Raw genomic sequence first — 27604 nt, 5'->3', positions numbered from 1 at the left:
CAACCTCGATGATTCTGTGGTTCTATGACTGAAACAGCCTACAATCTCTGGTCCAATGCAGCATTCCTGTATTTTTGTCTTTCTCACTGAGATGCAGCACAGAGGGCTGAAAGGAGAAACTCGGTCCAGTTCATCGGTGTGTTTTCCCCTCTGTAACACCTTCGGTTGCTGCCTCCTACTCTCTCAACACTCCATTTTTGGATGGGTACATTACTCCATGCAGCAGATGGGACAAGAAGTAGCAAATGGGCAGTCGGAAGGAAGGAACCCGTCCGTCTCCTCTTGCTAAAACACGAGAAAAAAAAAAAAATCCCAAAAACAATGGGAAAAGTCAAAATTACGGAGCTCCCCCCAGGGTCCGCACGGCGCTCCCACTAAGGGATGCACAGCGTCGGGAGCCGCACTGGGACGCGCCGGGGCCCCGCACCGCCCTCACCACGACGAGGGCGGGCAGAGCCGCGCCTCCTCCTCCTCCTCCTCCTCCTCCCGTATCTCGGCGGGGAAAAGCCGGCGACGGCTGCGCTGGCCGCCAGAGGAGCGAGCGGTGCGAGTAGAAGGCAGCCTGCACCCCTCCTCTTTAAAAACAAAACTCTCTCTCTATATTTCTATATATATTTTTTCCTTTAAATTATTACTGTGAATTTTGCCGAGGATGGAGCTCCGCTGTGCCCGAGGAGCCCGGGGCTGCGGAGGCAGCGGGCGAGCCACGTCCCGGGGCACGCTGTGAGCCGCGGGGACCCGGCGACAGCTGCAGGTACCGGGGATCGAGGGCCGGGCTCCGCGGAGCTTCGCCTCCCGAGCGGCCGAGCCGAGCCCGGGGCTGCGGGGCTGGAGGGGGCGCGAGGTGGGCGCTCGAGGAGCGGAGGGGTGCGGGCGTCTGCGGATTTTGCCGTGGAAATGAAGTAAAATTGTTGGCGTGCTCGTAGTGGGTAGGGAGAGCTGCGCGGGGGGGATGTCTTCGTATCTTCTCACCAAGTGCTCTGCCTTGGTTGCGTCCTAAAATAGCGTCTCGGCGTCTCCTTGGGTGCTGTCTTTCTATTTCCAGTGAGCTTCCACGGTATTACGGCTGAGGAGAGCTCAGACCCTCTTAAGTTCTCCTTTCGGTCCCTGGCTCGTTCCCAGGGGCTGATGCAAACGCATCACAGCCTGGCACTGCTCCCGGGTTTGCCCCGGTTACAAAAGGTCGCTCCGATCCTGGGGCCGACCTTCCCACTGCTGGGCACTCTCCCGACCCTCATTCAAAGTTCTGCAACGCTTTCTGGAAGCGGTGTGTTTGCATATGTGTGCTCATTCCTCCTGCGCTACCTTTCGTCCGTCCCCTCCATCGGGAGCCCGATGTGTTCCCAGCCCCATCTCTGTGCCCACTCATCCAGCTGTGCTCACTCATCTAGCTGTGCCCACTGCCACGCTCACCTTCCTGACGGTGCTCTGGTACTGTCACACAGCCGCAGCCCAGGGCAGGAGCATTAGCCTCATATTCCCCAGCAGCTAATTAGGTTTCACCACCATTGCTCTCCTCTGCATAAACGTGGGGGGCATAGGCCAACGAGGGCTGGAGGAAGGCGTGAGATTCCCGTGCTACCTGCCCTGCCTCTTCTGAGGTATTCAGTTTCATTAGTTTGTCACACGGCAGGAAGAGATGTAATGTGGTCCAGGTTGCCACAGCCAGGCTAGAGGATGATGTCCACAGTGGCACAGATTGCCCCACACAGCCTCCACACCTCAGTAGGTATGGGTGGGTATATATGGGGCAGTGTGATTTTCAAGACACCACATCCACCTTTTCTTCCATAAATGCAGCATTTTTGCAGTCACTGACTAGATCACTTGGGCAGTCACTTAAGATGGTGCCTGTGCTGCTTATCGGTACAGCAAGCACTTGCACATAGTGGACTCTGAAAATCCCAGCATCCATAACCCGATCCTGCTTTAAATTATGGCATCTGAGCAGCATTTCCTTGGTAGGAAGAGGGGATTTTGGTTGTTTGTTTGTTTTGGTTTTCCTTTTGAGGAGCAACAGGTGCAATGAGTTTCCATGTTCCCACTGAAGGAACAGAGCAATTTGCTTTTCCATATGTCCTTAGTACTCTCTGGAATAATGATGCAGTTGCGGCTTAGGGCTTCTCTGCAATAGAAAGAGCAATCATTTGAAGGTGTGTAATGGGAGAAGTCTGTGGTTTGTGCAGGATGGGTGCCTGGCATCCCTAAGCAAGAAGGGTGCTCTGTGTCTGTGCTCTCAAGGTGCTCGGCCATTTCGTTCAACTTCATGAAATCACTGAGCTCTGCTCTGTGTGACAGCGACAGGGCCCGAGGGAACGGCTGGGGGATAGGGACAGTGCTGCACCACAGGGCGGTGGGCGTGGAACGGGATGCACAGGGCAGTGGGCACAGCCCCCAGTGCTGGAATTCAAGCAGCTCTCGCACATAGGGTTTGGATTTCAGGTGGTCCTGTGTGGAGCCAGGTGTTGGACTCAGTGGTCCTTGTGGGTCCCTTCCAACTTGAGATATTCTATGGTTCTGTGATACTTTATCAACTCCATTTTACCACAGAGCAAACACTCAGGGTGACAGCTGCACAAAGCTCATGCCCCAAACCCCACTACAGTGTGTGCATGAGCCCCCAGAGCTGCTTTTTTCTCTGTGGTTCTTCCAAAGCCCAGCCAGAAACAAGGTGACTCCCAGGCAGTGCACCCGTCTCCCTGCTGAGCAGAAGCAGCAGAGAAGACAAGAGACAGCGTTTGCCGTTTCCAAAAAAGGGCTGGCTGCTCTGCCTCTGTCCCCGTGCTACGTGCAGTGGGAACAAGCAGCCCGTGAACAGATTTTGGAAACGATAAAGAGCAAGGGGATGCACCAGCTCCTCCCTGCACAGCTTTGCCTCAGGGAGGGCTGAGCATGGAGGTCTCCACTTGTGTGCTCCCCACAGTGTCCTGTGCTGCTCTGGTTTTCCTAAAGCTATGCCCAGCGAGCAGCCCCAGGATGTGCTGCCCCAGAGCAGGGCCAGTCTGTTGGCACACCGCAGTTGCTTTTTGGCAGCTGCAAGCACCGACCTTGCCTCTCTCTTTGTATCCAGGCTCTGCACGCAGTGGCCTCAGTAAGGAGCAAGTCCTCTAAGTGTGATGCAAGAGCTGTCTCGTTTTTTGTTGTTGTTGTTTTCTGTTTTTCTTTAAATATGTCTTTTTCTGCTGCGTTTTCATGTTACAAGGGGATCCTCTCATTCTTACCCCCGCTGGGTACAAAAGAAATGACGGATTAGCCCCGAAGTACGGGAGCATCTTTCTTCTCCTCAATGGGAGGCACAAATTGAAGCTGACAGTTCCCTGGAAGCAGCGCAACCCACGGAGCAGCCACAATAACACAAGCCATCTCCCAGCCCTTTTAAAGCCTCAGCCTTGCTGCTGAACGCCTGCTCCGCCGGCCCCAAGCACCCCATGTGCTGCAGCCACCAGAGCCTCCTGGGTCAGGCAGCTGCTGGTGGGCCTCCAGCCACCGATTGATTTCAGATAATCACTTCTCTGAGGCACTTTTAGTCTTTAATTCAACAAAACCCCACACAGCACAACCACTTAGCTGCAACACCCAGAGATTGCTCAGAATTGGTTTTCTCCTAAAAAAAGCACTGAAGGGAAAACTTGAAGCCATCCATCAACCCCAGAGAGGCTTGAAGAGCTGCAGCCGAGAAAAAAGTTGTCACTGAGGTGCTGGGTTTAGCTTCTCTGCATGTATCGCTGCAGCTCGCCTTCACATCCACGGAAGGTCAGCCTGGACCAACCATACCTTCTTATATTTAGCCATTCTTGTTCAAGCTGACCAAAGGAATAGAATCACAGGATCTGTAATTGTAGAGGCATCTGTTGCAACTTTGTGCAATGACATCCTAGCAAGTGTTTTTTGGCCAGGACATCTCCCTGACTGCAGAGGCACCTTCTCTACCCATCACTGGAAGCATCCTTGGGTTATGGTAACAGCAGCCATCCCAAATGTACAGGCATGCTTGAGGGTGATGGAGCTGTTGAAAAAATACTGCTGCTCAGTCAAGTGTATGATGTGTCAAGCTCTGCATGAATGAATGCCCTTTCCTTGTCTCGATCAGTACATCCGCCAAATGCCATTTTGCTGCTTCAGAGAAGGACTTGGGTTTTTGCACGGGGGGTTGGGGAGCAATTGGCTGTGAGGTGCTCCTTGAAGCATGAGGCATTTCTCTGAATTCGGCGTAACGCTCGCAGGCCACATCCATTTAGATAAACACATATTTTTTAATAAAAACAGACATCTGCCAAAGTGAGCAGAGGGGACTGCTTGGTTTATCAGACATTTAGATTAATGAACCCAAGAACTGGAAACACTCATTAAATCATCTGTGCTACGCAGAACCAAACCGAGGCCGTATTAAAAATGGTTAAGACCAGCTGATGCCCTGGCTGGAGAATAATCAGCTTAAAACTCTGCTATAGCAAAGCCAAGGTTTTGCTTTCTTTGCAGTCAGAGAGCAATGGGACCACAGAGCCTTGCTGCAGGCACAGCCAGGTTGGAAGGGCTGGCAGCGGGTTTGGCTTCCCTGCCCTATGCTCGAGTACAAGCTGCCTGATGTCCTTTTTAAGGGTAGAGTCTTTGCATCCTTGTTTTCCTGTACTCGGAATGGCAGCCCATGCCCATTGTTGCTGTTATGTGAATTGGAAAATGCAGAAACCTCAACAGAGAACAAAATGAGGAATGAGCAGGAGGGCAGTGGAGGACAGAGTGCGGTGCCATGCCTGGGAAATTTTCACTGGCTTGCAATGGCCCTGGTGGGTTTTGTTTTTAAACAGCAGAACATGAAAAAGCAGGCCTGTCCTGAGATGCACACAGCCTTCATTTATGCAATGAAAAGTTACACCGGACCGTTGCCTTGTAGTTCAGCAAAATAAATGCCGTCAGATCTGTTTAATCCTGCCTCGGTTTATTTTTCATGTCTCTGTATCTGCAAAGACTTAAATGGTGACTAGTAGCAAGGATGCAGTGTATGGTACTCAAGATTTCTTTTCATAATATTCACTCCAGATTAAATTTACCAATTGAACCCAACTAGCACTACTTCCTATATACTCAAGAGTCTCATCAGATTTGCATTGGCCACGTCTGTAGCAGTAAACTGTATCTGCTTGGGATTCTTCTCTGGTATTAATAGCAACAGGCACCGTTTCAGGCTGGACTTCTGCAATGCGTGGTGATAGGACAAGGGGAAATGTCCACAAACTGAAGCATAGAAAGTTCCACACAAATGTACGTGGGAACTTCTTCCCAGTGCAGTGACGGAGCAGTGGCACAGCTGCACAGAGAGGTGGTGGAGTCTCCTTCTCTGGAGACGTTCCAGACCCGCCTGGACGCCTACCTGTGCAACCTGGGCTAGGGAGCTGCATGGGCAGGGGGTTGGACTAGAGGTCCCTTCCAACCCCTCCAATTCTGTGATTTCTGTGATCCTAGTACTGATCCTAAGCCTCTTCTCTTTTAGTTTTAGTTGTTCTCCCTTGTCCCGTGGCTGTCAGACCATGTAAAAAGTCCCTCTCTCTCCTGTTTTTAAAACTCATTTTAAATACCAGAAGGCTGCAAAGGAGCCTTTTCTCCAGGCTGCAGAAGCCCAGCTCCCTCAGCCTTTCTTCACCAAGAGTTGAAAAGATTATCATCAGAAAAATACCATCCTCTACCTTAAGTTTCATTTTTAAAAGTCGAGGTGATATACATCAGCTCCATCTGATGTAAGATTCAAGCTGAGTGTAGATGAGCTGAAGCCAAGGATGGGAGTTCCAACAGAGCACACGGTCTCACTGGGTTGTGCACGGACAGTATTCCATTGTTTGATGTTCCAGAGAGGAACTTCAGCCGTACACTGTGGCCAAGTATAAGTGAAGTAACACAGGACTTCTATGACAATGCTTTGGGAACAGACACGCTTGTGAAGTGTTGAAAAGACTAAATAAATAGATGGCTTAGGTGCTCACACCTGGGACAAAAATGTCTGTCTTTAAGGACAATGTTCTGTCCTGAACTGTGCAGCAATGTATCTTCAACAATATATTAATGGGCAACGTGCCATTAAGACACTCCTGGAAACAGAACTATCATGTAAACATCGAAGGCATTTTAAATCTCCCTAATCCCAAGTATTTAAAGAGGAGCAGCAAAGTGTTTGCATCTCATTAGCGACTGAAAGGGTTTGACAACAGCGATGTTTTACTTTCAGGGATGAAATGCCTGACTTGCTTGTTTAATTTATCTCATGCCTGCTTATGTTAGAGTGAACTGGGAGGGGATACTGAATATGGCAGTGGTTGGTTTGTCTTGGCTGGAGCAAACCCAACAACCCCTAGAGCAGTCCACCAGTTACCTGCACCATCCTACACAGAGCTTGGTGCATTTACTTTCTCGTACGTGCAAATAAATGAGGGTTGTAAACAAAAATGCTGGTGCAAAGTGGGAAGAGAAAGCAGCACTCTTAAGTGTGTTGTATTAAACGCTGCTGCGCCACTGCTTTTCTCTCCCGACAAGAGGAAGATTTTTATGCTCATTGCTTACACAGTCTGTGAAATCAGGCCACTCTCCTGCTTACACCTGACGTGCAGCTTTAGGTCAGTGCTCACTGGATTTTTGCCAGATGAGTCCCACCAGAGTCACACGTCATTACGTCAGGGATGGCTCACCCAGCTGCTTTCAGATCTCACTGCTGGGCTCATCCAAGGCTGACGTCTGGTCAGTACAGGACAGCACCACTCATGGACACTGAGGACTGCCGACTCCCCAGGTCCTACCTTTAATGCTGGCAAAAGTGCAAGATAGGTTCATCCCTTTGCAACCTTACAGTAGTTGCCTGCTTATGGTTGTGGAGGTAGAGAAGCAGCCTGACTGCTACCGGCAGTAGCAGTAATCCCACAGCCCATCCTGCATCCTGCTAGTTTTATTGCTTCTCACAAGATCACATCTTTCAGTACATCTCCTGCTACAGGGAGAGATAACACGGCAACACAAAGCCTGCTGCATTGCTCCCCACAGCACTGTAAAATGTCGGTGTGATTCAGCAAGGCACGGAGCTGCTGCTGCAGATGCAGTGAAAGCTGGCTTTCAAGCACAAGGAGATCGTCCTCAGCTGATTCTAAGGAATGCTTTTCTTTATGTCATATTCTGACACTTGAGTAGAAGGGGCTTTGCTTTTAATTAATTCTTTAACTGACATAAAGAACGATCAGTGATGAGTAGAATGGGAGTTGACTTCTAATCAAAGATAATTCTGCATACCAGGGTTAGTTTTAAATGAAGCAACGTGAAATCTTAATTAGACAGGCAGACCCTGATCCCTCGGCCACGCTCCTGTGTGCCGTCCTGGTTCTGCTGAGCCACACTAACACCGCCTGGATGCGGTCGCTCTGTACTCAGAGCGCTGTAAGAGGACGGCATTAAGGACGGCCCTGGGTGTATTTCATGCTCACAGTTGCTCCAGCTGCCAGCGCGAAACAAATGTTGGAACTGAAAAAATGAGGTCAGCCACCGCGAACCCATCTGTCATGTGTGGGAGCCATTTAGTCTCAAATTTATTTTCCTTGGGTTTATTACAGCAAAATAACTCCTTAGCGTTTCCCTCGCCTTATGTTTTCGGCATGTGTTCAGCCAAAGTTGAGGAAGATGCTGGAGGTGTTTCTCTGAGGAGGTCTGAAGCAGAGGAGAGGGCTCCATGTGCTAGGAGCTCTGCAGCGTGGCTGCAAGGCAGCAGTGTGCTGCTTTGCTGCAGCCACCCGCTAAGCAGTGGGAGTGACAGCAAACAGAGGTTTGACCGGAAAATAAAAAAAGCAAGTTAAAGTCCCCGTGTTAAAGTTGGCACTGTACTGGTGTAACAGATTGATGCATGCTGAATTTGTGGAATTATGTTACAATAGGAGCATCAACTGCCAACTCCCATATATACACAGGCACAGATGCTGTCACCATTCTGCTGGTGACCTGAATGCTTAGCTTTCTTCTTATTACTGTTGTTACTGCTTTTTGGTTTATGTGCTTCGTCCAGTCAGGTAGGAAAAGCGGAACAAACAGCACAAGCCACTCCAGATGGTAGACAACTTGGGTTTCTGCTCAGGCTGCCTTGTGATGAGCTAGCAAATACTGCAGCGTTTCAGCTGAAAATGTCCTTACATACAACAGAAAAAATGTTCGTTCATAAATGGAACAATAAAGTACAAGTCTTGCTATTAGTATCAAGACTTGGGAAGGTATTATTTGAAACCAAAGCTAAAATTTGGCACCAAAATACCCAAAGCTAACATTTATTAAAAATAGGTAACGGCGCCTCGTGCTCACTCACAGTGCAACCAAGCAGAGCTCTCAGCTATCACTTGGGCAGGGCCTGAAAGGACACACACAAGCACTTCCTTGTGCACTATAAAAACTGAATCCACCCAAACCGAAGATATAAAAATATAACTGACAAAAGAAAGTATCCCCTCAAGGGCAGAGCTGTCAGCCAGCAGCAAGCCCACGCCTTTAAGGTGATCCCGCTGGTCAGGAGGGGCCCCACCTCAGAGCCTTGGGGCTGCAAGGGGCTGACAGAAGAATGCTCCTTGTGCTGGGGCCAGATTAAGAGGCTGCCTACTGCCTTGATGCCTACCCCAGCACAATCCAGGCACTCGCACATCTCCCATCAGGAGAGGGAGCCAGCTTGTAGCTCCTGTCTGTGCAATACTGTTCTCCACAGCCATGCTGATAAGCCCACGTGGCTCTTTTCCTGTGCTAAAATTAACATTTGAAGCTTACAGATCTGCTGGCCTTTCACTGGCTGATGTAGGCTTGGGAAGTGTGCTTGTCAGTGTAGCCATATGCTCCTATTTAGGAGTATCTCTGTCTTGGACTCTGATGGAACAAATGCACATTATTTTGTTCTGGCAACCCAGAATAGTTCTTCAGATGGAGCTCAGATGTCTGTACCACTCTAGCAAACACTACTCTGCACAAGAAGTAGCATCCCAGTCATTGATGAGGTGTTTAGATGAGGTGCTAAAGGACTTAATTTAGTAGTTGGGTAGAGATAGTGATAGGAGGATGGTTGGACTAGATGATCTTATAGGTCCTTTCCAACCTTATGAACTTATGAACTTATGAACTTATTGGGAGCATAAAAACACCATTGAAGTTTTACTGTATGTAATCTATTCATCTTCCAATGCTTCCAGGAGATCCCATCCTACAGAAATGATCCTGAGACATTCAGAAATGAGGAGCCTTCGTGCTAATGCATAAGATTTTTGTCCTAGAAACGTTAAAACTCTTGTGAGAGGGTTAATTTTCTTGTGGAAGTTTTTATAATGCTTTTGAGGGCTCCTACTCATATATTATTGTCAACCTTTTATATTAAAAATTCATCCACAAGAATGTGTAAATTGTCATCCAAGATACATATCTCTTTGCCTCCTAGGAGTCTGGGGAACATGGAAACTGTAAATTCCAGGTGGTGGTTTGGGCTACTGGCCCATGCTGGCCTCATGTTGCCAGGGTAATTCAATTAAGCCAGAAGGAAGAAACTGGGAAATTGATGTTAATGAAGACTAGATTGTAGAACACAAATGCAGCGCTAGCTGCATTCAGGGGAGGCTCAGCTTGGCTATTAGGAAAAGTTTATTTTCCAAAAGAGCAGTGAGGCAGTGGCACAGGCTGCACGGGGAGGTGGGGGATTCACCATCCCTGGAGGTATTCAGGAGCCATGTGGATGTGGCACTGAGGGACGTGGTTGGTGGGCATGGTGGGGGTGGGCTTGGTGGACTAGGTGGTCCTAGTGGTCTTTTCCAATCGTACTGATTCTGTGATTCTATGAATGTACACTGAATGGGCTTAGAATTGGACTGAGACAGAGTGCAGAACTGAATTGTGCTCTTCAGGTTTGTTCATCCAAAGCAGAAAGAATTGGGTTGCTGTGTGGAGACCGTCACTTGTAGGGTACAGTCAGTTTCTGCCCTCGTTGGACTTAACTTGTTTGGAAGTGCAAACTGCAAAATGAGATTTTATTGCAACAAAGCATTTTACCTTTCTAAGTTAACAAGCTAGTCTGATAAGCACACAATAATCATTGGCATAGATAAGATACGAACATATTCTTCCATTATTCACTAAGTTCCCATTCATTTGTTAGACGTACCCCGTTGACAGGTTTTCAGTTAAGAGAGGTTTCTCACATTCACAACCGAGCCCTTTGGCTGCTGCAGCAGTCTGCTCAGAGCAGTTTAGAGGACCCTCTCATCTTAAATTACCCCAAGCAATCATCACCAAACCTTAATGCACAGTCTGCAGACCACAGATCAGCACAGGGAACATCAGACAAAACATCTCACTGTGGGGATTACATCCTTGCAGATCCAGAGGGGGCCTTGAGATGCACGCCACACAAAAAAATAAGACAGGAACAAAGGATTATCAAGGATCAGATTGACTCTTGAATCTACCCTCACATTCCCATTTAATCAAGGATTATATTTAATCCAAAAGCATCCCCAAAGCTGCTGTGCCACAGGCCCTCAGCTCCCTAACACTATACAGCATACCTGAGAATGAGTGCCATAACTGCAGATGCTATGAGAGAGCAGGATCAACCTTAGGCACTGCTGCCATGTACTGGTGGTCTCTAGGTCAATCATGGGGGAAATGCAAACAACAAGGTCAGTCCTGATTTGGCAAACATGTTTCTGACTGAAATTCCCATCTCTTAGCTTGAAACCTGCACTGTTTGTCAGATACGTTGGCATTACAGGAGGTGCAAGTCCATTCAGAGGGTGACTGAAAGAGGGCAGTCCTCTGGAAGCAATGGGCTCAGCAATCCCTTCTCCTCTCATTAGCTTAGGCTCAGCTGTTTCAACTGTAAGGAGAGATGAGAGCAATGGGGCTTATTTCTCCAGGGACAGAGGCACCGTCAATTATCTGCCATTCCCCACTGCACACTGTCACTGAGTCAGGCAGGAAAAAATACTGATACAATTTCACCTAATCCCTCAGCACTGCTGCTAGGTTCATTGCTCAGCTGCCATGGCACTTAGCACGGGCAATACTAATTGTATTAATTATGCTCTCACACACACAGTAAATGTTTATATTAGCAGGAAGTGGACTGATGATTTTTTAAAGTGAAACACTGTCAGTTCATCATCCATAGAGGCTTTAAAAAGTCAGTCTGCTGGTTCAGTCTACTACTGAAGCAGAATCTTGAATCTCCAAAGCTTTTAATACCATTTCAGATGTGCACTATGCTTTAACACTGAGAGAAAACTGCATGTTGTAACTAGAAAGTGGTAGCTTTATATCAGGTAACTACTAACTGTGGGCTTAGAAACTTGGTCAATTCATTGGAGCATCACCAAAATTCCCCTGGGAATTTTGTGCATCTGTAGGGACAGCAGTCAGTTCTATAACAGATCTGGGTGAATCCTCATGGAGCAAGTCTTACAGAAATTAACCCAGTGATTACATACAATCAGAGTACAGCTGTATTATTAAACTCAGAGGTAGGCTCGTTCAGCACAGGGTATTACGAATGGTTTAATAATGAGCAGGAGTAGAACTGCTCCTCAGCAAAGCGTTTTTCCCACAGCACGGCAAATACTCATCACCCGTGGGGTATTTGCTAGATGTCAGCATCATAAATAATCCACAAATGTGGTGCCCATGCAAATCTGGGCTAAGGGGCTACTGCTTCTGGATGGGGTCAGTGCAGCTGCATGCAGTCAGCTGGAAATGTTTGAGATGTTAGCAGTGTAATGTTAAATCTTAACAGCAGATTGTGTTTGTATGGTAGAGGCAAACTCTAACCTGATGAACGTATATATTGAGCATGAGTTCTGACCGCTTTATGCAATAGCAAAGCAGAAGTAGCTCCAGGCAGGTCTCCAGTTTGCATTTCAATTGCACTTCATCCACACTTCTCTTTGGTACTGTGAGCAAAGCCCTCACTACTAAAGCACTGCACAGCCCTCAAGCACTCCAGCAAAACAAGCAATATAAATAAATCAGTAAATTCCTTTTTCGAGATCGTTGCATTTTTCCAAAGCAAAAGAAGTAGTTATGTTTTTATGGCCAACATAGCCATGACAGGGCCCAGTTTCAGGTGTGCTCTTGTTCCCCTGAGAGGATATACTCTGATGCTTTTTGTCAGCGAGGTTTAGCTTCCACCCTCACATGTCACCAGATGCTGGCCACCCTCAAGGCTTTCTGCTCCCCTCAGAGGAATTTGGGCTCATTCTCAGAAGGTTTTTTGTGGCATGATCCTAGCTGGTAGATGTGAGGTTTTGTTTCCAGGTTACAGCATTGGACTACTGAGGACAATTCTGTATCCCAAAGCTGATTCTAGCAGGTACCAGCACAGCCACTGGGAGACAATGGAGGTGGGAAGTGGTGGCTGGGAGCTGGACAAGCAGCAGCCAGGGCTCACATCTGCACAGGCTCCTGTGGAGCTCTGCCATAAACCCATCACTCCTGCTTCTGTGCTCCAGGCATAAGGCCAGGTGGATTGGAATTGTCTCCAGCTATAAAAATCTCCTAAAATGGGGTCTGGACACATCCAGGCTGCTTGATGGAGTAGCTGGAATAGCCCCTGGCCCATGCTAATTCCCTAGATGTGCCTGAGGATTGTTCAGGAAGGCTTTGGTTGGCATTGCTGGCTCTAGAGAGGCCTCAGTGGTTGTTCTTGAGCAGACGTTAGGCTGGATGGAGACAGAAACCTTTCCAGATCTTCCCGGGCAGATCACAGCAACCTGCTGGTCACAACAGTGGAGAAAATTTGGCTTAAATATACCTATCACAAAGCCAAGGCTGCATCTGTGAGGGTTGCCCAGTTACAGGGTACTGATCAGTTATCACTTCCAAAACTGAGAGATCGATGCTGTTTGGGTTGTGTAACGGAGAAAATTTCACATCGCTAATAGTGCTGACAATTCCAAGGCTGGAAGAAATATTTTTGGCATAGCTCTTACAGAAATATTCCTGACAAAGCAGCTCTTCTTGGGCAATACAATCCTCTCCAGAGAGAAGTAGTAGCTTGCCACAGTGCCGAATGCCACCTCAAGTATTTGTCCAGCCTAGCATTACAAATCAAACATAACTGGACTGTGCACGACATTTCCCCACATATTTGCTTTTTCCAGTGAGTGTTTGCTGAGGAGGCACTGCCTAGCTCTGCTCCTTATCTGCAATAAATACATTTGGTTGTGACTGTAAATCTGTGGTCCTCACACGTGGCTCCCTTTGGGGCACTCAGCTATGGTTTGTTGTTCATCTGTGGGGACATAGGCGCAGTCTGGCAAAGCATCAGCTCTGTTGCCTGCAGGCAGCTCCAGCCTTGCTACCTGGGGAGCAACAGGGCCCTTCTTAGTTCACTGACCTCCTCAGCATAGTGTAGTTGCTGAGAAGTAGCACTTCTGGTGTAGCAGGTGGTGACGCTGGAGTCGGGGGAGAAGGGTGCTGGGCACAGCACAAATTGGGGCCACTGCTGGGATTAGTGCATTGCAGCAGCTGGTTGCCAGCCCCACATCCAGATCCTCATTGCAGCCATAGCATGGTTTTCATAATCCAGGACTAGCATACAGACCCTGGGCTGTTAAGTCAGATGTGGAAACCGGTCCACTTCGTTTCTGAGGTGCGACAGTTTGGCAAACAAATGAGCTGGTGAAACCCTCATCATCTCTGCTGTTTTCCATGGAAATCCAACGCCCTTGCAGGCAGTCTTGTGATTTATTCTGCAAACTGAGCAGTGGACCTCATCAGACTGGAGCTGGGGGTTGTGTTCAAGCCCCGGCTCACAGCTCCTGTGGGGCTGGGCTGCCCTTTCTCCTTTCTGGTGCCCACCCCAGTCCCTGACCTTCTTTCCCGTTGTTTTTCAGGAATATCCTCCCGGCTTCCAGAAATCATGTCAATAGGATCACATTCATTCTCTCCAGGAGGTCCTAATGGGATTATCAGGAGCCAGTCCTTTGCTGGCTTCAGCGGTCTGCAAGAGAGACGCTCCAGGCAAGTACTGTGTTCTTTAAGAGGCGTTTCACAATCAGGTGCTAAAGGAGCCTGGGGGGCTTGGAAGGTGGAGAAGAGGTGAGGGACAACTTCCTTCTCCCCAGCTTGCAGGAATAAGTCTTCCAGTCTAAAATCTCCCTATATACTGTCCGTGTCATTAAGCTGTCACCCTGTATCTGAACTACCAAGCGCTTCCACCTTTAACACAAGGCTTCCTCACATGCCTCAGAGTTGTGAGAACATTTCAGAGAATAATTTTAATTCCTCAACTTATGCAGCAATCTTTTCACAAGTAAAATGTGCAGAAGCACGATATGCTTTCCACCGCCCCCGGCTTCACACTGCTGCTACCTAAGTCAGTTTTCTCATTGCTGCTGTGAAGTTAAACCAGCCTCATTCTCTTTGCAGAGCTGCTTCAGCATCTTGCTGGAAGCAGATCCCAGTGCAGAACCTTTCCCTGCATGGTCCTTTGGCTAGACAGGACCTCCGGCTTTGAGCCAGGCTCTTTACTGGGTCAGCCAGATGCCTCCAGAGCTGCTTTCCAATTAGTTTCAGCTGGTGTGAACCTCACCAAGCTCCAGATCACTAGTTAGCAGTCAGGGAGGAGCCACAGGGTAAGGAGGTCACCTCCCCATTGCCAGCTGTAGGGTTAGATGCTGACCTGCAGGAGGGGAGCCAAAGAACCACCTACATGCAGCACAGCTGTCCTCCATTTGTGGTCCACAGTCAAGACCAGCAGTGTGATAGAGTCATAGAATAACTCGAGTTGGAAAGAACCCATAGGGATCATCGAGTTCAACTCCTGCTCCACATGGGACCACCCAAAATTCAAATCCTATGTCTGAGAGTGTTGTCTTGAACTCTGGCATCCTGTTCCACGCCCACCGCCCTGTGGTGCAGGGCTGTCCCTATCCCCCAGCCGCCCCTCCCCTGACACAGCTCCATGCCGTTCCCTCGGGCCCTGTCGCTGTCACACACACAGAGCAGAGCTCAGCGCTGCCCCTCCGCTCCCTGGGAGAGCTGCAGCCGCCATCAGGCCTCCAGACAAACACATAACCAATCCCCAGTCTTAGGAACTCTGAGACTTTCCACCTGAAATTATCTAGGCTCCCCTTTGCTCTTAGCCCTCACAGCTGAGGCAAAGCAGCAGGAGACAGGACGGGCATGGGATAAGACAGAGAAATGCCTGATGAGCATATCTGAGAAAGGCAACTGGCACATCAAAAGCTAACGGCACACGTCCCAGACTGCTCAGACCTCTCAACTTGTAAACAAACACAGACCTTCCGGAGGCAGGCACATAAGCAGAACCATTTATCTAGCACAGATAAAATCAAGATTTCTTTAAGCTACGCTTCTTTGAGATTGTTGTGATTTACAGGGATTTTCTCCTCTTTTGTGTTCACTTTGCAGGTGTAACTCTTTTATTGAAAATTCCTCTGCGCTCAAGAAGCCCCAAGCAAAGGTGAAGAAAATGCATAATTTGGGCCACAAGAACAGCACCACCCCCAAGGAGCCCCAGCCCAAAAGAATGGAAGAGGTCTACAGGGCCTTGAAGAACGGCCTGGAGTAAGAGCCATTATTGCTGACTGAAGCTTTCTGGGACATTTTAGCACCTAGAAAAACATTTCACAGAGACAGATCCTTAATGATAAAATAATGTACCTGTTGGAGTAACACTTAGGACTGGAAAAGCACATAGTGAAAATCATCATCTCCTTCTATGACTGGGAGACCAGACAGGTAGATGAGGGAAAGGCTGTTAATGTAGTCTACCTGGACTTCAGCAAGGCCTTCGACACGGTCTCCCACAGTATTCTCCTGGGGAAACTGGCAGCCCGTGGTGTGGACAGGTTCACTCTTCTCTGGGTGGAGAACTGGCTGGAGGGCCGTGCCCAGAGGGTAGTGGTTAATGGAGTTAAGTCCAGCTGGCGTCCTGTTATGAGTGGTGTCCCCCAAGGGTCAGTTTTGGGGCCCATCTTGTTTAATATCTTTATTGATGACCTAGATGAGGGAATTGAGTGTACCCTCAGTAAGTTTGCAGATGACACCAAGTTGGGAGGATGTGTCAAACTGCCTGAGGGTAGGGAGGCCCTTCAGAGGGATTTGGATAGGCTGAATAGCTGGGCTGAGCTCAATGGGATGAGGTTCAATAAGACCAAGTGCCGGGTCCTGCACTTTGGCCACAATAACCCCATGCAATGCTATAGGCTTGGGGCAGAATGGCTTGAAGAATGTAGAGAGGAAAAGGACCTGGGGGTGTTGGTTGATGCTCGGCTCAACATGAGCCGGCAGTGTGCCCAGGTGGCCAAGAAGGCCAACGGCATCCTGGCCTGTATTAGAAATAGTGTAGCCAGCAGGAGCAGGGAGGTGATCATCCCCCTGTACTCAGCTCTGGTGCGGCCGCACCTCGAGTACTGTGTTCAGTTTTGGGCCCCTCACTACAAGAAGGACATTGAGGCCCTGGAGCGTGTTCAGAGAAGGGCAACAAAACTGGTGAGGGGCCTGGAGCACAAGTCTTATGAGGAGCGGCTGAGGGAGCTGGGATTGTTTAGTCTGGAGAAGAGGAGGCTCAGAGGAGACCTTATTGCACTCTACCACTTCCTGAAGGGGGGTTGTGGTGAGGAGGGGGTGGGCCTCTTCTCCCTGATAAATAATGACAGGACGAGAGGGAATGGCCACAAGTTGCATTGGGGAAGATTTAGATTAGACCTGAGGAAACATTTTTTCTCTGAAAGAGTGGCCAGGCACTGGAATGGCCTGCCTAGGGAGGTGGTTGAGGCACCATCCCTAGCGCTGTTCAAGAAACATTTAGATGAGGTGCTAAGGGATTTGATTTAGTAGTTGGGTAGGGATAGTGATAGGAGGATGGTTGGACTAGATGATCTTGTAGGTCCTTTCCAACCCTTATGAACCTATGAACTTATGAACCTATGAATCAGTCCAGAATTCCTATTCTATTTGCTTGAAAAGGTCCCAAGGGTGGGGATTTCAACAGTAGATATTTTTTTTTCGTCCAGGTTTCCTGGAGTTACATCAGAGGCTTCTATTGTCCTTAAGATAATGCTCCTGATGATAAGAGGGCTTTTACCAGCCAGACACGATAGCAGCAATTGGAAGGCACCAGCCTGTAAACTAAGCAGCAGATAGCTTACATGAAAGTGGTTGTTTAGTGTCAGGAAAACACAGGGCTGCTTTACGCAGCTAAACAAGTGGCTTCTACTTATTCACAGAAAGGCAGCAGGGAAACTGTTTTTAGAACAGATCAATATGGATCAACTTTTTTGAGGAAGGCCATTTGTTGCAGAGATTTCCTTGTATAGCGCTCAGGAGCCGGCTCCGTGACACGCTGCAGAGCTCATGCCTCCCTTCTCTGGTTTGTGTTTACAGCGAGTATCTGGAAGTGCACCAGACAGAGCTGGACAAGCTGACTGCTCAGTTAAAAGACATGAGAAGAAACTCACGCCTGGTACGTGTCACACTTGTGATTGTGTAGAGAAGCACAGTGCCCATCCAGGGGTACTGGTACAGGCACGTGCTGGGGGTGGGAAATGGGGCATTTGCATGCACGATCTTTGTCCCTTCCAACTCTCATCTTGGTTTTGACTTCTATTCACTGACACTGTCTCACAGTGCTCTGGCACTGTTGTGCTGCAAAATCAATCACAGTTTCATCTTTTCTGTTGCAGGGCGTCCTGTACGATTTAGATAAGGTATGTTATCCTGTTTGTAAATCATACAGAGGTAGGCTCACTGGGAGCTGTCCTTGGGGTAGCTCTAGCCTAAGTGGTCACTGCCCACTCCTGCTCCAGCCACTGCTGTGGAAGAACAAGCTGAAGGATTGAAAATATTCTTTCCCTGTGGGAAATTTTGGGTGAAACAAAATAAAAGCCCTCAAAAGCTTTTCCTAAACTATCAGGTTCATTTCAGCCAAAATGCCAAGCTTGATTTTGCTTTCAAAAACCAGTTTATTCAGGAAAAGGATGGGTTTTGAAATGCAAAAATTTAATCGGTTTTAGTATAGGTTTTCAAAGTAGTGAAAATACAGAGTTCTTAAGCCAAAAGTGCTCAGCTTTTTAATTTCAAATGAACTATGGAATTTGCATCAAAGAAAATTGATGCAGAATCTATCAGATATGTTCGCACGTGCCTCACTCTCTGCCTTTCTGTTTCCCCCAGCAAATCAAAGCAGTTGAGCGATACATGAGGAGGCTGGAGTTCCACATCAGCAAGGTAACAAGCACCCCAAGCATGTCTGACATTAGAAAAAACAATACCCTGGGCATACTAGAAGGTCTTTAAAGTCCCTTCCAACCTGACTGGCTTACTGCTGCCTCCCCTCTCTAGGAAGGGAGATTTAACAAAGCCTCTCCCACATTCAGTATTTTTGCTCTAATAGCTCAGTGGTCAGAGATAAAGAGGATTTTCATTGTTTTTCATCTGATGTGCATCCACTCTCCATGCCCCACAACATTGCCATGTGCTTTTAGCCATACAGAGAACATGGGAGTGGTTGCCTTCTGAGGCAAGTCTCTCATCACATGCCTATTTCTAAACTCTAGGTAGAAACAGAGTTGAAAGTCATCTAGTTCTCCAGCTGTAAACTCCATCTACTGCACACCATCTCTAGGATGTTTTTGCTGGTCGTGGTCATCTTGTTTTTTGCTGCATGGTTTGGTGGGCTCACATTCACTTGATTGCATTGGTGAGAATGAGTCTCTCGTACTTGTGATTTATACCTATACAGTTTAGAGTTGGACGAAGCCCACGACATGCACTCTCTTGGTTATAAACATATCTGCTAGCTATTAGTTACTTTTCTGAGCCTGACAAAAGAAGGAATTATTTGTGATGGATGAAACGTCTTTTGAGAGCCATTTGAAAAGCATTCATACAGCTTGAAGTGCTCCAATTATGACAGCCCATCCAAACCTTTTAATTTCATGTTCTTTTACTCTGAGAGCTGAGAAAAGTCACCAGGCAATAGGCTGAAATTTTGTTCCCCTAACTGGTTTCTCTCTTGCTGGCAACATGAATGGCAAAATTATTGCTTGGAGAACATTTCCATTCAAGGCCTTCCCACTCTAAGCCTCTCAGAGCTAACAGCTTCTATGCTTATAATAGGAATGAAAAGCACCAAATGCAAGAGGATAACAGTGGTCACCTGTGCACATTAGTTCTCTTTCTGTAACCCACAGCAACAGAGGCAGGAGGAGCAGAGCTACACTGCATTAAACTTGTGGGCTTGTTCAGGTGACAGCACAGTTTTGTTTCAGATGCCAGAGGACTCTTTCAACCCTGTGGTGAGCAAGGGCACCTGCTGTACAGGAAGCAAAGGGTGGGAAAAAGCACACAGCAGCAGACCACACTCATTTATTGAGGTGGATGAGTATGTTCTCACTGTGCAGAACAGCAGCAGGGGGTCAAAACCTCCAGACTGCTTACTGAATGCCTCGAGCCTAAGTCATGCCAGGGACTCTAAGAAGTTCACAAGGAGATTATGCAAGTGCCCGTGGAGCTGAAGTTCGAAATACTTCATTTGACATCAGCTGTTTCTAAACTTTTGCTTATTCTGTCTACAACTCCCAGTTCTTAAGGTTTTAAAACCACTTCCTTCTCTCAGAATTACCTGTCAGTCCAATATCTCAACAGTCTCAATGCATGGCTGGTGCCGGCCCTAATAAATATACCAGTTAACATGCCCACTCTCATTTGACAGTGTGGACATTGTCCACACCTTTGAACAAGCTCTCCCAACACCAATAAATTTTAGAAGCTTGCTGCATTCCTGCTGTACTACTGCAATTGCACATGTCCCAAACTGGAGGGAAGGGCAGTAGCAAAACTTACAGGCATACAGTGCAAGCAGGTGAGTTGCTGGAAGCATCTGTTATCACTGTAATGGCATTTTTTCAGTAGAAGATGCTTCTATCTTGTGCTGATTTTTTTTTTTGGTCAGCTGTGACAATATCACAGTTTCATCTGCTCACTCTCAATCTCAGAGTTTATCACTTGTTTGACTTAGTTTCCTCATAATGTAATTGTTCCATTTCATTGAGTTCTCACTTGTTTTTTTCCTCCCCTCAATGTTCCTGTTGTTCGCTCTAGGTGGATGAGCTTTACGAGGCCTACTGTATCCAGAGACGCCTCTGTGATGGTGCCAGCAAAATGAAGCAAGCCTTTGCAATGTCTCCTGCCAGCAAAGCAGCTCGAGAGAGTTTAACTGAAATCAACAGGAGTTACAAGGAATACACAGAGGTACATCTTCCATTTGGTCTTTCATTTTTGCACAGTTGAAAGCCTTGGAAACTTGGCCACTCATTTCAGTGAAAAAAGTGAAAAGGGTTAAAAGAAAATCAGTGAAAGAAGATAGTTAATTCTTTGTCTTCAAGTGGAATGCCTGATGTCTTATAAAGATGGGCTACATAAGTCCAAAAAGCTCCTTGAAATAATAATGGTTGTGTTTCAGCAGACCAGGAACCACCGCATGTACAGAAGTAAATCTGCCCTGAACCTGTGTATGTTGCAACTATACTTGCTCTTTCCCACCCTGCAGATGTTAGGGTGGCAGGTTAGCTAGAACAAGCAGGCATCTTGTGCTTTGCATCTAGTTTCTGTTGCTGTGATTACCATCTATCGTATTAAACGGGCAGTTTAATTAAGGGAAGTCTAACAGCACTGCATACGTCACAGCACACAAGCTGTGACACCCTGCCTAGATTTTCTGGGGAGGGTCAAGTACTCATTTCATACAGTCTTTATTTTTAATGTCGTCCATGTTTCTTGGGAGATGAAAAACATGCTGGGAGCCACTCTGGCATGGAGCTGTTGCTGGCCCGCATCCTGGCTGGAGAAGACAGGGACAGTAGCCATGCTGTACTTTAAGGGTCACAGCTGCCCACTGCCAATGCCTGGATTAGATCACAGGGTTACATTCAGCTTCGGTGTGAGCATGCATGGCTCAGCTGCTGTTTTTAGGGCCAGATTTTGCTGAACGGCAGGAGTGGCTGTGGCATATCGATTTTAATGAAAAATACCATCCCTCTGCATAACAGAAGTATTTATTTCCAAATAGACCTTAAAAAGAGGGTTTGACTGACCTCACTATTCTATCTTCCAACACAGAACATGTGTACCATAGAAGCGGAGCTGGAAAACCTGCTGGGGGAGTTCTGTATCAAGATGAAAGGTAATTAATTACCTTTCCACCTTTCCCTTCACTGAACAGCAGAAGTCAGTCTGTGCCTGGTACTGAAGGCACTGAGATGCATTGGTTTTATATACACACTTACAAGCATGATTTCCCCATGCTGCACCAATTGCTTAGCCTTCAAACCCTGACTTACACCACTGCCATGTGGAAAGGATCACAGAGCTGGGGGCAGAGCTTGCAGGGATATTCTTCCAGCACAACAATTCATATTTTCAAGGGAATTGTGCTAGTTAGGCTCTCTCAAAGGCTCTTCCCAACAGACAAACCAATTCACTTTGAAGGCTGCTGCACCTTTCGCCTCTATCTCTGCAGCCCTTTAAGAGCTGCATGAACATCTGCGGAGCTGAACTTCAAAATAGTAAACCCAAGGCCATACAGCAAAGGAAGAAAATTGCATCAAGCAGTGCCCCTCAGGGCATTTCCATACTTGCTGTAAATGCAGTGCAATACACAGTTCAAGACAGGATGACATGTTGCAGAGGGCATCAGAACCAGCTGGGCTGAAAAGGTCTGGCCCCTTCTCCCTTGTATGCCCAAGTCTTCCAGGAAGGCCTGTGGGCTGCAGAGAAGCAGAGAGCAAACCACAGATGACAGCTACTTCTAAACATTGCTGTACCATGAAGAAGCCAAATGAGAAATTAAAGAGAAATGCCATATCACTAAGTATTTTCTAATTAGAACATCATGACTCCTATCTAGGTCACATTCCCTAGAAATGGGAATCCAGTAGGACAGTCCAGCTCTTGCTATTGGCACAGCTAGAGCACCTCCAGCACAAAAGCCTCGTGATCACATAGCAGGCTTCATCCTTCCATTACACCACAGCATATCCAGCTAATTCTAGATTCTAATGTTAAAAATCACAGTATTCCTCCCCCAAAGCTTATCTGTTCCTAGCCACTCCAGTGATGGTTATTTTTGTCTGCTCTGTCACTTACATGGAAAGCGAGCCAACCCACACAGCACCATCAGGAAGTAGAGAGCCCACACGGTGTTTTTATGATTGATATATAATTTTTTTAAAGCCTAATCATTTCTCAAAATAAAAATAATAAGCTTGCCAGAATGAGCAGTAGCTCAGGATTAACCAGCTGAAATTAAACAGGAAAACCCAATGTGAGACTGTAGAAATCCATGTGAGTAAGTCAAGTGCCCTGTTATGATGCACAGGGAAGTGTCCCTGCCCCTCTCTGAAGCACCAGAAGAGCAGACAGTGGAACACTCAGCCATCTCAGAGCAACTCTCTGGTCCAGCACTAGAGTCCACCTGCCCACATGCAGAGCCTCCAGGGCCCTGAATACAAAATATGCTCATGTTCTGACACCTTACACAGCCACCTAGCGGCTCTGTCCTGCCATGAATTGCCCTGACCTCCCAGGAGCAGCCAACTTCCCATCCCCACCTGTATTTCGAACCCAGGGCACTGCTTTTACAAAGCTTTTTTAAGCTGTTCAAGCAGGAAGTGGGGGTCGGCCTATCCTCCCAGCTAACAGCAATAGGATGAGAGGGAATGGCCCCAGGTTGCATCAGGGGAGATTCAGGTTGGATATTAGGGAAAATTCTGAAAGAGTGGTGAGGCAGTTGCACAGGAGAGTGTTTAAGAACTGTGTGGATGTGGCACTGAGGAATATGGTTAGTGGGCATGATGGAGATAGGTCGATGGTTGGACTAGATGATCAAAGTGGTCTTTTCCAACTTTAATAGTTCTATGAAGAGAGACTTTGGCTCCTGCTGTACGCTTAGGCCCCAAGAGCTACTCATGTCACCAGAACCAATATTCCCTGTGACAGTACACAGCTGCTGAGCTCACATCACTGTTCAGCCTGCCATCATCGTGCTGCAGAGACCCGAGCAGCAATAGCAGCCTTAGGACCTCATTCCCAGATCTTGGTTCCTGCCCAAGCTGGTGCCTGGCAGAGCCTGTCACCAGGCACAGGCCTCAGCTCCACACAGTGTGCACGTGCAGGCCCCAGTCACATCCCCCCCATCCAGTGAACAAAGAAGGGGCCTTTTATGTTCCTAACATGCTTTCAGAGATGTCCCAGCAGAGATCAGATTCCTTTGTAAAAGTGTATCTAGGGAGAGAGGAGCAGCAGTGGAGTGCTAGAAAGTTTGAATTATTTATAAACAGTAAATAAATTAGACAGGAATTGGTAATATGAGCTTTGAACAAGGGCATCTTTGTTCAGCTAAGCAATAGGATGAGTGAAGAAAACTGTTTTCTAGTGAAAGAAATGAAAGATCAGCAGGTTACAGGGACAGACCATGACTGCACAATAGGGATCTAGTTGGTCCCACAGCCCAGCTGCAGCCCAGTAGTAGAAGCCAACACTAGGCCACATCTTAGTTGTGCTGATGCTAATGCACCTCTTTCTCACTCTGTCTCTCTATGTGTACCAGCAGCAGCTGGTATGAGGAGGCAAAAAAGACATGGTGTATGCCTGAGGTGGTGAGCAGCTGAAGGAAATGAAGCAATTATTTTTTTCTTAATAGGAAAACAAACACAGTAGCTATTTAATGAGGAGATCAGGGAGGAAGGAGAGATTCCCTGTGTGGAGGGTTGGGTGGCCGGAAAGTGGCCAGTTGCATTCTGCAGGCGGATGGTTTGCAAGGCCAAGAGGGGGTTGGTGGCTTCCCTGTGACTCCAGGATGGTCACGAGCCCCAGGAAACTTTCCATTTCATATGCACAGTGCCAATGCAGAAATAGCATCGTGACAGCCTTTTAAGAAAAGCTCTCAAGCAAACAGTGCAGGAAAGCTCTTGTAGCACGTATCTCACTCCTCTGGGGAAGACAGGATAGATATCCTATTACAGAGGTCACTTGTGGTTCTTGGTGTAGTCAGTGCTAAAAAGACTCAGGTACTACAGCAGTGGTTACATTGTGGATACAGAAGGAGCCCCTCTCCCTCGCTGTGTTTCTGTAGAGCTGTAACGCAGACTTCTTGTTAGAACAGATAGCTGCGGCTATTTGGCTTAACCAGCAAGCACTGCATGGTAATCAGCAGCTCGCCTATACCTTGTGTTAATCAGAGCAGAAGCTCAGCCTCTGAAGCCAAATGATGTCAGGAAGTGATTTCTTGTTTCATATAGCTATTATACAAAAGGGAACGTTATGCTTGGAGGAAAAAAAGCCAGGAAGTCAGAGTCTTTAATATGCACAAAACCACCACACAATGCATTTCTGTACCAAAAAATAACAGCAAACAAAAACACATCCCCATAGAGCATGGGCTGACAGGGAGCTGCTGCCTTCCCTTGTCACAGCATGGGTAGGCCCAGGGAGCTGTCTGCCTGAACTGACCCTCACTCTCTGTCTCTCTCCCCAGGTCTGGCTGGCTTTGCTCGGCTCTGCCCTGGGGATCAGTATGAGGTATGTAGCACTTGGCTTCTGGATCAACAGAAGAAGAACTAAAATGGAGGCAGACTTCTGCCACATTTTATTCCACACTGAATAAAACTGACTGACATCTCCATGCCAAGAAACAGCTGTTAGTTTTCCTATAAGCTCTCTGAAAAGCATTGCAGATCTCTATCTGCCTGTGTTAAGGCATCTGTCACAAGACCTGACAATTATATTTGGAGCACTGGGTGATAGCTACTCTGTGAAGTACAAAATAATGCTTTTTTCTTGTGTTTAAGCGTCTCCCAGAATTAGGGCATGCTTCTCAACATCTTGTTCTCAAGAATCATTTCTAATTCTTCTGGAAATAAAACATATGCTTATCCTGTGTACGCAGCTCACTGGACAAGTTCTTGCAAGCATTCTTTACTGAATGCTGAAGTTTTCTTGATCAAGCAGAAGGACACGGAATCATTTAATGAGACCCCAGTGCTATATGCTGTGAGGCTGTGTCAGTACCTCAGGTCACTGCAGTGGCCTAGGGAACATAAAGAGCAGGTTCATTAGAAACAGGTCGAATTAAAAATCTCCAGCTCAGTCCAGAGCAGAGTTACACCTGCAGGGAATTTGCAGTAATTTGATTAGATTCCTCCACAACCCGCACTTCATTGTCTTGGTCATTGATTCCCCAATCTTATCATCAGTCTTTCCTACCACTTTCACACCTGCAAGCAGTAGCTGCTTCCTCTGCAGGCCCAGCACTGGTGCTGGTTTCACCCAGCTAGCTCTGAAGCCTATGGTGGCCTTACCAGCACACTACTTCAGTTTGAGGTGTTGCACACCACTGTCACTCTGTTTTCATCATCAGCCAAAGCCCTGCAGCTGCAGAGGCCTCTCAGCAGGGGACTGCCAAACCCCATCTAGCCCACCCATCCAGCTGTCAGTTAGAGACCTGGCAAAATGGGATGAGTATATTTCTCAAGATAATAAGAGGACTTTTCTTTTTCAGATTTTCATGCGTTATGGTCGCCAGCGATGGAAACTGAAAGGCAAAATAGAAGTGAATGGCAAGCAGAGCTGGGATGGAGAAGAAATGGTCTTCCTCCCTCTCATTGTTGGGCTGATCTCCATAAAGGTATGCATACTAACTCCTCTGCCTGCAAGCGAGGCGAGAGCCAAGAGGCTGCCTTTACAAGCACCATCAGCAAAAATACAGAAGTACATCATTAAACTTCTTTGAAGTGTGTTATGATTAGTATTTCAAACACACCTAATTGAATGAAGTGCCACAGTACTATACAATCCTAGATGCTACAAGGCTAATCACTTTGGTAGCGCTGTGGGAAAGGTTGTCTTAACACTCCCTATATGGGTGCCTTTACTAACACAACCCTTGCCTCACATCACTTTCCAACAACTTAGTTATTTGCACCAAAGCAACAGATCTATAGAAACCTGTTTGCTACCAGCATTCAGCAAAACAACACAAACGAACTGAAAACCAAAAAATAATTCCACTGCTGATGATACCGCTCAGATGAAAAAGCAGCATCTGCTGATCTGGAGAAATATAGAGGTCTCCAGTTCAAACACACGCAGAGGACAATCAGGCTAATCCAGAGTTAGTCATTCCCTGATTGCTGTCTAAAAATTGCTGCTAATACTTACAGTGGGCATCCCTGCTTAGGCAAGTAAAGCAAAGGAGAGTCTTGAAAGTCAAGGGAAATGTAAAACCTTCATAAGACAATATAAAAAAAAAATACAAGCAATTTCAATACCGCCAACAAAATAACCCTGAATGTGCATAGAAAGTCAGGTTGCAGCTCACCATGAGTCATTCTCCTTAACCTAACAATATTGTTTTAAGAAAAACCCTTTCTTGTAGCACTTGAGAGCTACAAATGAGTCCCAGTGCTGCTAAGATAAATTTTCTCCCCTTTATGGAGTCTCTAAGTATGATTTCACAAAAAAGGTTCAGGAAGTGACTTTCAAGCACATAGCTGAAGTTGTGGGGTTTTTTTTTGTACACAGGATCTGCACGTATAACCATCTCTCTGAACTTTCAGGAATAGTTATATACTCACACAGAAGTTTGAATGGTGGTGTACTCTACTCTTACTGTAAATACTTACATGGTTTATGAGGGATTCTTCCCTACTAGATCTGTGCAAGTCCTCACCAAACACCATTGTAGATGCAATGATTACACAGGTTCAGAGTGACAGGAAACAAATACAGAGACATGAGTCCCCTTAGGAGTTACTAGGTAGGCAGACTTCATGAGGAGATGTCCCGATACGAGATTTGCCCATTGTTAAGAGAAAATTAGATGAAACAACACCAAATAAGCTATGTGTGCTACTGCCATTCCCTCGTACCCTGCATACATTCACTGCTAAAGAGCAACTATAATGCAGGATGGTCCTTGGTCTGACTCAGCATGCTTGTTCTCTTCTGACACCAATAGAAACCATAAATGAAATGTATGAGATACATGCTTGCATTTTCCAAGCACGATTGGATGCAATTATACATGTGTAAAAAGTGAAAATAAATCTTCACTGTCTCCTAAGTAACAAAGATGCAACAAATATAGTCACATTTTAAAAGCCTTTTAGCAAGAGGCTCAGACCAGAAAAAAACACCAAAACCATTCCTTGTGAGGATTACAGTACCTTGCATGGTCCTGGATGTCCTGTTGTGGTTTTTTTTCTTGCTTATAGGTCACAGAAGTGAAGGGACTTGCTACTCACATCCTTGTAGGAAGCGTTACTTGTGAAACAAAAGACCTGTTTGCAGCTCGGCCTCAGGTGGTTGCAGTAGACATTAATGACCTCGGTACAATCAAGCTGAACCTTGAAATCACCTGGTAGTAAGTAGAACTGTTTGGATGGTCTCTGGGTCCAGTGGCTGTTGAAAAAATAATAAAAATCAACCACACAGAAGAGGTTTATCAGCATTGTCTCTTCTCTCTTTGTGGGGAAAAATATAGTTTAAAAGCTGACTTTAAAGACTTCATGCAAGGCCTGAAGGCAGTAGGAGGTCTAGT

At 46.9% G+C, this 27604-nt stretch overlaps 1 protein-coding gene across 1 annotated transcript in view; it reads left to right on the top strand.

The window, feature by feature from the left end:
* RIPOR2 (RHO family interacting cell polarization regulator 2) overlaps window positions 1-27604 on the top strand; it is a 54172-nt gene that overhangs the window by 11842 nt on the left and 14726 nt on the right. The window contains exons 2-11 of the mRNA XM_065753105.1: window positions 13875-14001; window positions 15415-15570; window positions 17392-17470; window positions 17691-17714; window positions 18181-18234; window positions 20110-20259; window positions 21127-21190; window positions 24542-24585; window positions 25565-25690; window positions 27279-27427. Of these exons, the coding sequence (XP_065609177.1) occupies window positions 13875-14001; window positions 15415-15570; window positions 17392-17470; window positions 17691-17714; window positions 18181-18234; window positions 20110-20259; window positions 21127-21190; window positions 24542-24585; window positions 25565-25690; window positions 27279-27427 (973 nt within the window). The remainder of the gene's footprint in view (window positions 1-13874; window positions 14002-15414; window positions 15571-17391; window positions 17471-17690; window positions 17715-18180; window positions 18235-20109; window positions 20260-21126; window positions 21191-24541; window positions 24586-25564; window positions 25691-27278; window positions 27428-27604) is intronic.

Source organism: Cyrtonyx montezumae, unplaced genomic scaffold (assembly GCF_038088225.1).
Source record: "Cyrtonyx montezumae isolate F1298 unplaced genomic scaffold, pur_monq_1.0 scaffold_8, whole genome shotgun sequence".
NCBI lineage: Eukaryota > Metazoa > Chordata > Aves > Galliformes > Odontophoridae > Cyrtonyx > Cyrtonyx montezumae.
This window is presented reverse-complemented; position numbering and strand designations above follow the sequence as displayed.